The sequence below is a fragment of the Colobus angolensis genome, unplaced genomic scaffold, assembly GCF_000951035.1.
Source record: "Colobus angolensis palliatus isolate OR3802 unplaced genomic scaffold, Cang.pa_1.0 Scaffold25, whole genome shotgun sequence".
In the NCBI taxonomy this organism is placed as follows: Eukaryota; Metazoa; Chordata; class Mammalia; order Primates; family Cercopithecidae; genus Colobus; species Colobus angolensis.
Window position 1 is genome coordinate 5,648,233 of NW_012115710.1, and position 9,864 is coordinate 5,658,096.

A 9,864-nucleotide genomic window follows, 5' to 3' on the forward strand; every position below is an offset into this window, starting at 1 on the left:
CTGACCCCCCTGACCCCCTCGGTGCCAAATGAGGCAGGAATCCCCCCACCCCTCCATAGAGAGCCGCCTTTCTCGGAACTGAACTGAACTCTTTTGGGCCTGGAGCCCCTTGACACAGCGGAGGTCCCTCCTCACCTACTCCTGGCTCCAGACAGGGGCTGCAGGCTTCGGGGACCTGGACCCCCCATTTCGCGTCTCCCCTTTCCCTCCCCAGCCCGGCCCCTGGAGGGGTCTCTGGTTCAAACCTTCGCGTGGCATTTTCACATTATTTAAAAAAGACAAAAACAACTTTTTGGAGGAACACGGGGCCTGTGCGTGTTTCAGGAGGTGAGGCGGGGAGGATGCGGGGAGCGAGTGCGACCCTGGCCGGCCCGCATGGCGGATGGAACATCGATGCTCAGAGAGGCGGAAACTCCCGCGCAGTGGCGAGGCCCTGGCTTCTCTGCTCCAGATCCCTGCTCTGCGCCGAGTGTGCGCATCGCCCGACCTCGGCTGATACAGCAGCAGCACTGCAGGCTCAAGAATCCGTAAGGATGAAGCAAGAGAATCGCTTGAACCCAGGAGACAGAGGTTGCAGTGAACCGAAATCGTGCCACTGCACTCCAGTCTGGGTGAGAGTGAGACTCCATCTCAAAATAAATAAATAAGGAATCCACTGGGGTTGGGTGGGGAAGGTACAGGCTGTGGTCAGAGCCACGTTTCTGCAAGGTGGCCCGCAGTGGTGGCCAGACGCCATCCCAGGGCCAGGGGCTGGTGGGACAGCGACTCAGAAATGACCTGCTCATGCCCACGCTGGATTATGATCACATCCCGCCCGCCTCAGGTCGGCACTGCCTGTTCCTTGAAGGTCGGGGTCTACCTCCCTGTCCACCAGCGTGCTGCCTCAGTTTACCCATTTCTCCATGTGCCCCCCACCTTGCTGACATTGTCATCCCTTGCCTTTACCTAACCACACCTCTCTGTGTGGCGCTCTCTCTCATTTCTGTCCTTCTGGCTCCCCGTCTCACCTTGCCCCAGTTTTGGTCTCCATCTGATCTGGAGTTCTCATGCCTCCCCACCTAAGTCTCTTGCTCTCGGCCTCCTCCTCCCTAATTCTATTTTGATGTCTTTGTCTCGAGTTCCTCCCTGCCTCCACATTTTTTTCCCTTGTCTGTGTCTCCCTATCACCTCCTCCTGTCTCTATTATGGCCTTCTGCCTTGTGCTTTTGTCTCTATTTCCTTTTTTTATGAGGCCATCTCAGTCTGTCGCCCAGGCTGGAGTGCAGTGGTGCGATCTTGGCTCACTGCAATCCTCCAGTGTAGGCGTGAGCAGGTCATTTCTGAGTCCCCTGCCCCACTAGCCCCTGGCCCTGGGATAGTGTCTGGCCACCACTGCGGGCCACCGTGCAGAAATGTGGCTCTGATTCTCCTGCCTCAGCCTCCCAAGTAGCTGGAATTACAGGTGCCCGCCACCAGGCCCAGGTAATTTTTGTATTTTTAGTAGAGACAGGGTTACACCATGTTGGCCAAGCTGATCTCGAACTCATGACCTCAATGATCTGCCTGCCTCGGCCTCCCAAAGTGTTGGGATTACAGGCGTGAGCCACCGTGCCAGGCTGTCTCTATGTCTTGTTCTCGGTTTCTCCTGGATTCTGTTCCTCACTCTTTTTCCCTCTGACCGGGTTTGTCTTTGCAGCTCTGATCTCTTGGTCTCAACCTATCTGCCATCACCTTGGTACCAGGTTCACTGGTGTATTTGCGGGATGTAGTTTGGATGCGGGAAGAGGGAAGGAGCAAGGGGTGGGAATCCAGTCCTTTCCCTCTATTAGGGAGGCTGTAGTGTAGACTCCGGCCTTGGAGTTAAGGTGATGGCAGCATTAGGGTCGCATGCGAGTCTTTGGTGGTGCTTGAAGTGATCCTGAGACACCTTCCACAGGGTGGGTGCTGCATGAACCAAACCAGGGGGAAGGTGAGAGCTGGACTTTCTGGGTCTGAGGGAGGAGGGGCTGGGGCCTGGACTCCTGGGTCTGAGGGAGGAGGAGCTGGGGCCTGGACTCCTGGGTCTGAGGGAGGAGGAGCTGGGGCCTGGCCTCCTGGGTCTGAGGGAGGAGGGGCTGGGGTCCCTAACTCCTGGGTCTGAGGGAAGAAGGGGCTGGGCCTGGACTCCTGGGCTGAGGGAGGAATGGTTAGTTCTCCAGGGCTGACATAACAACGTACCTCAAAATGAGTGGCTTAAATCACAGAAACTAATGGTCTCCCAGTGCTGGAGGTCAGAAGTCCGAGACCAGGGTGTTGGCAGGGCTGGCTGCTCCTGAGGCTGCGAGGGAGGATGAGTCCCCGGCCTCTACCTGGCTTCTGAGGGTGTGCTGGCAGCTTTGGTTTTCCTCGGCTTGTAGAGGCATCACCTCAGTCTCTGCCTTCACCTCCACATGGTGTCCGTTCTGTGTGTCTGTCTCTGTCCAAACTTTTTTACAAAGACATGCATCCTACTGGATTAGGACCCACATGAATGAACTCATCTGAACTAATTGTATCTTCAATGACCTTATTTCCTAATAAGATCACATTCTAAGATTCTGGGGGTTAGGATTTTAATATTAAGTTGTTTTGTGGGGGTGGGGAGACACAATTTGACCCGTGCTGAGTCCATTTTCTGTTGCTCTGACAGAAGAACTGAGGCTGGGTCTTTGTGAAGGAAGAGGTTGATTTGGCTCAGATTCTGATGGCTGGAAGGTTCAGGACTGGGCAGGTGCACTCGCTGAGGACCTCCCTCACCCCTGAGGCTGCTTCTGCTCTTGGGGGAGGGCAGAAGGATGTCGCTGTGTACACAGAGATCACGTGGTGCTGAAGGAAGCAAGGGAGAGAAAACCAAATTCCCAAATTCCCAAGGGTGAGAACTCACTCACCCCTGAAGGCAGGCATTAATCTATGAGGAATCCACCTCCATGACCACATAGCTCCTATCAGGCCCCACATCCCAACACCTGCCACACTGGGGCTTGAATCTCAACATGAATTTTAGTGAAGACAAATGATATCCAAACCATAGCCAACTGAAAGAAGTGGGCTGAGGCCGGGCACAGTGACTCACGCCTGTAATCCTAGCACTTTGGGAGGCTGAGGCAGGTGGATCACCTGAGGTCGGGAGTTCGAGACCAGCTTGGCCAACATGGTAAAACCCTGTCTCTACTAAAAATACAAAAATTAGCTGGGTACGTTGGTACACATCTGTAATCCCAGCTACTCGGGAGGCTGAGGCAAGAGAATTGCTTGCACCTGGGAGGTGGAGGTTGCAGTGAGCCGAGATGGAGCCATTGCACTCCAGTCTAGGGGACAGAGCGAGACTCCCTCTCAAACAAACAAACAAAACAAAGACCAAAAAAAAAAACAAACCCCAAAACAAAACAAAAAAAAGAAGCGTGCTGGGAGCTTAGGGGTCCTGGGTGAGGAGGGAGCCAGACGTCAGAATCCTCAGGCCCTGGGGGAAGATGGACTATGGGCAATGCTGAAGATCAGTGTGAAGTGATGCAGCCTGGCTGGAATGTTCCACAGGCATCTCCAGCTTAATTTGGTCAAAACGGAATGACTGATTTCCCCTAAAATACTCCCTTTCGATCACCTCAGCCATAGCACTGTCATTCCCCAGCTGCACAGCTCTCAGCAAGTCCTTTTGGCTCCTCTTTCAAGACTCCTAGCGTGGCCCATCGTTCTCTGCCTCCACAGCCACGCCATCCTGCGCCGCACAGTCTCCTCTCACCTCCCTGCTCGCCTCCAGTTATTCTCCCTGCAGCAGCCAGGGGCCTCTCCCGCAACCTCAATCCAAACACGTCAGGCCCCTGCCTCCTGCACGGCTTCCATCTGCTAAGAATCCATCCAGAGGCCCTCCCGGGGCGGCCCAGGCCCCACGCGACCGGCCGCCTGCCTCTGCCCTCCCCTTCCACCGCACTCCCCTCTTCGCCACGAGCGGGCTCCGCGCCTTTTCCTGCCTCTGCCTGCAACGGAGCCGGCCGCCCTGCACGCAGTTCATCCGGGGAGGCGGCAGGAAAGGGTGACCTAGTGGCAGGACCCGCTGTTTACCCCGGGACCTCATCTCCCATGACCTTCTTGGGTCGATGACTCCACTTCCCTGGCACCTGTGGGAAAGAGAAGTGGGGAATTCTATTTTCTCATTTGGAACTCCATTTCCCACCAGCCCCTGGGGCCACGGCAGTCAAAGCCTCCTCTCTACCCTCCACAAAAGTAAGGGATCGAACCAAGGAAAAGAAGGCAAACGCCGCCACAGAGTCTCGGGAAACTGGGACGCCCAGAAAACCTCTGGTCTGGGTCTACCGTGGCGGGGGCGCCGCACAGCCTGCCGGGAACTGTAGTCCATCTTCCCGCAGAGGGGCGCAGGGTATATGCACTGCGGGACCCTTCAGGCCGGCGGGTGCCCGTGGCCAAGGGCGGGACAGGGATAAAGGCACAAAATTCCGAAGCGCCAGACCCCATCGGAGAGCTCAACAGCGAACACAGCGGGCGGGAGGGACTACACCTCGCGGCACACCACGGGGCCGCTCCACCCACCTCCCCGTCCCGGGCCCTGCCGGGAGTTGCAGGGTTTTGTCTGTTTTTTGTTTTTAACTAAAGAGCTCCTCGGCTTCAAAGGCGGGCATGGGAGAGCGACATGGGACCTCCCAATCCGCCATCGCACCCTTCTCGGGATCCACCAGCCCTTGTTCTTTGGGGACACCACGCATACCCCAACTGGAGGGCAAAAGGGCACAGGCCTTAGCCCAGGATTCAGGGGTACCCCGCATGCCAAGACTTGGCCTTCATAGAGGTGATCCTCACATTTCTTAGGCGGTCGAGAATCTCAGGTAAGACGTTAAGAACGCCGGTCCTCAGCCCTATCCTTGACACAAAATGTCCTCCAAAGGAGGCTGATCCTTTGGGGACAGACAAGCCTGGCTCTGGCACTAGCCCATAGTGCAGCCCTCTTGACCCCATCTAAGGGTGCCCAGCCCTTCAGGACATCCCATCAGCAAAGCCATTGCAGAACATGGCCACCTCCCCACTCATCCTTCCCTGACCCTCCCTGAGGTGGTCGCATTTATAGTTCTTCCAGCTCCAGGTTGTCCTCAAAGCCCTGGCCCAGCTCACCTCATCAGTTTTATCTCCTGCCCCTCAAAGACCTCAAGCCCCATGAAAGCAAAGATGGGAACCAGCTGATGGCTGTAGCATAACTGGCTGATGGCTGTCAGGCAACTTCTAGAATGAATGCTAGACCTTAACCCTGAACCCCTGCATTCTAAACTCCGTCCCTGGCCAATTCCAACTCCAGACTTCCACCATATTAACCTTCTCCCTTTCCTCCACTCCTGCTGGGCTCGGGGTGAAACCAGAACAGACCCGGTGGGACAGGCCGAGGAGCCACACCCAGGCAGCACCCACAGACACAGGCGGGTCCAGGCCCCTGTCCAGGGAAACAGGCTGGCTCCACTGAGCACCTCGGCTCCGTCAATCCCAAGAAATGAGGGGGTCAGCAGGCCAAGTGGTTAAATAATTAATAAGATTACCAACAGCGTGTTAATTACAAAGAACAGAGAGGAGCTAGAGGTGGTGAATTTTCCAAACAGGGAACCAGGATCCACAGCCCCAAGGCCCAGGGGTCCGGCCACCGAGGCGGGGCAGCTCCGTAATAAATAATGGAGTTCGGGGCAGGGGGTCAGGGCTGCTCCTGCTTCTTCTTGACTGAAATCCGCTTCTTTCTCGCTGCCAGCATCTCATAGAAGGGGTCCACACTCACAGCCGCCCTGCAGAAAGGGAGGGGTCCCAGGATGAGGGCCAAGGAAGGAGTCCAGGCCCCCAGCCCCTCCTCCCTCAGACCCAGGAGTCCAGGCCCCCAGCCCCTCCTCCCTCAGACCCAGGAGTCCAAGGCCCCAGCCTCTCCTCCGTCAGACCCAGGAGTCCAAGGCCCCAGCCCCCACTCCGTCAGACCCAGGGGTCCTGACCCCCAAGCCCCTCCTCCGTCAGACCCACGGGTCCAAGGCCCCAGCCCCCCCTCCGTCAGACCCAGGAGTCCAGGCCCCCAGCCCCTCCTCCACCAGACCCAGGGGTCCAGGCCCCAGCCCCTCCTCCATCAGACCCAGGAGTCCAGGCTCACTGGATAGACTTGATCCACTCATCCTTCTCCTCCTGCGTCGGGGCGGAGATCCGGTACACCATGTGGTTTCCCTCCACCACTCGGCCGTCCGCCTCGGTTTTGCAGGCTTTGATGAGCTGCCCCTTATTGTTGGGGATGTAAAGTTCAAAGCAGTTCTGAGGACGAGAGAGGAAGGGCGCAAGTAAGAGCCAGCCCTGGGCAGAGGAGGCCCTGCCCTGGCAGGAAGGTGTACAGAGAGGGTCTTACCGGTTTCCGGGGGTCGTCCACCTCTCGGATGCTCAGATTCTCCAGGGGGATGATTCCTCGGGGCTCCTTGTCCTGAAGAAGCAAGTTGGACAGAACTCAAGACTTCCAAATCCTCACCCCAGCCTGCCTCCCTCAGCCCTAGGAGTGCAGGCTCGCAGCCCTTTCTCACCGAACCCAAGGGCCCAGCCAGGCCCCGCTCACCGTGGTGTACTCGAAGTAGTAGAGGCAGTTGTCTGTGAGGATAAACCAGCGCCGCTTCCACGTCTTCACCCGGCCCCCTGGAAGGGAAGGGGCGGGAGGGGCCTGGGCTCAACGGGGGACAGGGCCTCTGGGAGATAGGAGGGGCATGAGAAGCAGAGCAAGAGCGGTAGAGGTAGGGCTCCTGGGGCCTAGGACAAAGCCACCGCGTGGGGGGAGACAGACAAGCAGGGCCGGGTGTGCTGGGGCTCCAGGAATCGTCCACCCCCAGCTTGGGGCTCCACATTTTCTAAGTCTGTCAGCCCCAGCCCAGGATCCTGAGCCCCCAGCCCCCTCCTCCTGTGGGCAGGAGGCCAGGGCAGCCCCCTCCCCTCGTCTAGTGATGGGAGACAAAGACAGGTCGTGTACCTACCTCCTGGGGCAGACAGCGAGAAAGCAGGCAGGACCAGGTGCAGGAGAAGGGAAGGCGGGAGAATGGAGCACCCCCAAGAGCCGCAGACAACAGAAATAGGGTGGGTGCAGGGAGGGATGCGCAGGGGCGGGACAGAGAGGCAAACACAGGAGAGAAACACGCAGAGAGGGAGGGGAGGGAGAGAGAGGGAAGAAAACCAGTTACATCCACATGAGGGGGCGATGGTCGGGGCCCCTCCCTCCCAGAGAGGCCAAGGGCCATGAGCCCCAGGTGGGAGCCTTGAAAACCCCTTGTTTTGGTACAGGGCGCCAGCCTACTCCCTAAGGTCTGTCCTAGACCAGGAGGGTCCTCCCTCGACATGGTAAAAGTGCCTCTCCCCTGGAGGTGGCACCACAGGAGAGAAGACAAAACCCCCAGTCCTTGGCCTGAGGAGGGCGTGGGGGCCCATCTCAGCTCCTGCACAAACTGGCTGTGTGACCTCAGGGCACTCTCTTGGACTTTCTGAACTCCAGCTTGGAGACTCACTTCGGCCTCCACCTTCCTGTAGCAAAATGACCTGCTTCTGGCTTCCTTGTGGACCCAGGGTTAAACAGTGACAGTAAGAATGGCTTTTATTAGGCATGGAGTAGCAACCACCATCACCAATCTCCACTCCTGTATTTTCATCTTTTAAGGAAGAGGTCCTTCTTGCAAACTGGCACAAAGGGAACAGAGGCCCTCTGGTCACAGACGTCCCTGGGCTGGGCAGTCTTAGATGGGACTGAAAGCCAAACTGAGGCGTGAGTCTCAATTTCCTCATCTGGGAAATGGGAAAGGTTCCTGCTGACAGGAGCAGTTGTTTTTTTTTGAGACGGAGTCTCGCTCTGTCATCCAGGCTGGAGTGCAATGGCGTGATCTTGGCTTACTGCAACCTCCACCTCCCGGGTTCAAGCAATTCTCCTGCCTCAGCCTCCCAAGTAGCTGGGATTACAGGCGCCCGCCACCACGCCCGGCTAATTTTCGTATTTTTAGTAGAGACGGGGTTTCACCATGCTGGCCAGGCTGGTCTCGAATTCCTGACCTCAAGTGATCCGCCTGCCTCAGCCTCCTAAAGTGCTGGGATTACAGGCCTGAGCCACCATGCCCGGCCTGACAGGCGCAGTTTTGAGGGAAGCAGTTCCGCATGACGCTGGGCGCCTTCCTGCTTCTTTCTGGCCCACTCACTGCCAGGGGCGCCTCGAGGACTCTCAGTCTCCCCCAGCAGTCTGCCTCCCTTGGATCGAATGCAGGGATCTGGACCGGAGTGTTGGCTGGACAGTGATTTGCATGTTTTACTTTTATCTTTTTTTTTTTTTTTTGAGACGGAGTCTCGCTCTGTCGCCCAGGCTGGAGTGCAGTGGCCGGATCTCAGCTCACCGCAAGCTCCGCCTCCCGGGTTTACGCCATTCTCCTGCCTCAGCCTCCCGAGTAGCTGGGACTACAGGCGCCTGCTGCTACCTCGCCCGGCTAGTGTTTTTGTATTTTTTTTTTAGTAGAGATGGGGTTTCACCGTGTTAGCCAGGATGGTCTCGATCTCCTGACCTCGTGATCCGCCCGTCTCGGCCTCCCAAAGTGCTGGGATTACAGGCTTGAGCCACCGCGCCCAGCCTTACTTTTATCTTATAGAGACAGGGTCTTGCTCTGTTACCCAGGCTGGAGTACAGTGGCAGAATCACGACTCACTGCAGCCTCGACTGCTTGGGCTCAAACAATCCTCCTGCACCACCAGGCCCGGCTAATTTTTAAATTTTTTGTAGAGATGGGGATATCATTATATTGCCTAGGTTGGTCTCAAACTCCTGACCTCTAGCAATCCTCCTGCGTTGTCCTCCCAAAATGCTGAAATTACAGGCATGGGCCACTGTGCCCAGCCTGACTTGCATATTTTACATTTACCAGGAGACCCTGGCATCTGTGGAGGCGGTGATGCCCTGGTTTAAGAGCACAGTTCCACATGGAGAGGCCCCCAAGACTCAAGAGGCCAAAGCTGCCCTGTCCAACCTCCTTCTGAGAAGCCTGGCTTTGACTCCCTTCACTGAGCTGGAAGCTTCCTGTGGGCTCTCCTGCTGCCACGGAAAGCCTCCACTATTGTGCTGGACTGTAACTCCCCAGATCTGTCTCTCTGGAGCAGCTGTGCACCGCTTCTCCATTATAAACCATATCTAACACACAGGTGGCACCTACTGTTACCAGGCACGGCTCCAGGCCAGTGTCTCTCAACCTCAGCTATGCATTGGGAGCTTAAATGGTGACTGATAGCCCTTCTGCTCCTGAAAGCCTGACTTCAGGAGTCTATGGCCTGGTCACTGGAGTTTTCGAGGTGCCCAGACAAATGTCACGTGCAGCCAGGGCTGAGACCCACTCCAGTCCTCGTGCTAACCCCTCAGCATGCTACGATCCTGTCTGATCCATGCTAACCAGCCTTGAATGTGCCAGTGCCACATGTTATGGCGAAGACTCCCCCTCCATCTCAGCTGGGTCTCCCGACTCATCTGCACCAGCCCTGGCTATTCCCTCCCCAGCCGGGAGCCAGAATCTGGGACAGGTTTCCTCGCCTGTTTGGCTCTTTTCTGCCTGTGGGTGGTGTTTCAGGAAGGATGGCTCCTGGATCAGCCAGTGCTCTGGGCCTGATGCCTTGGGAGTGCGGGGTCAGTCCTGCCTGGGACCCTGGGAGTTCTTGCCAAGGGGAATAACAGGCTCCAGGGGTTTGGCTCCCTTGGGCTGGGTTAACACAGTAGAGAGAAGCCTCAGTGAACTCTTCCCCCACAAAAGGACAATGTCACCTGCCTCTCACTGCGTCCTCAGCCCAGCTTAGGGCCTGGCACAGAAGGGCTCCATGAACATTTGTGGGTAAAGAAAAGGGGTTGGG

The 9,864-nt window shown here is 57.0% G+C and overlaps 1 protein-coding gene across 1 annotated transcript in view; it reads right to left on the reverse strand.

Annotated features, from left to right (window-relative positions):
- Nucleotides 1-2,555: 2,555 nt before the first annotated feature.
- Nucleotides 2,556-9,864, reverse strand: part of CYTH2 (cytohesin 2) — a 17,742-nt gene continuing 10,433 nt past the window's right edge. The window contains exons 7-11 of the mRNA XM_011946542.1: nucleotides 6,869-6,904; nucleotides 6,569-6,645; nucleotides 6,368-6,439; nucleotides 6,122-6,276; nucleotides 2,556-5,771 (exon numbers count right to left, since the gene is read on the reverse strand). Of these exons, the coding sequence (XP_011801932.1) occupies nucleotides 5,684-5,771; nucleotides 6,122-6,276; nucleotides 6,368-6,439; nucleotides 6,569-6,645; nucleotides 6,869-6,904 (428 nt within the window). The 3' untranslated portion in view covers nucleotides 2,556-5,683. The remainder of the gene's footprint in view (nucleotides 5,772-6,121; nucleotides 6,277-6,367; nucleotides 6,440-6,568; nucleotides 6,646-6,868; nucleotides 6,905-9,864) is intronic.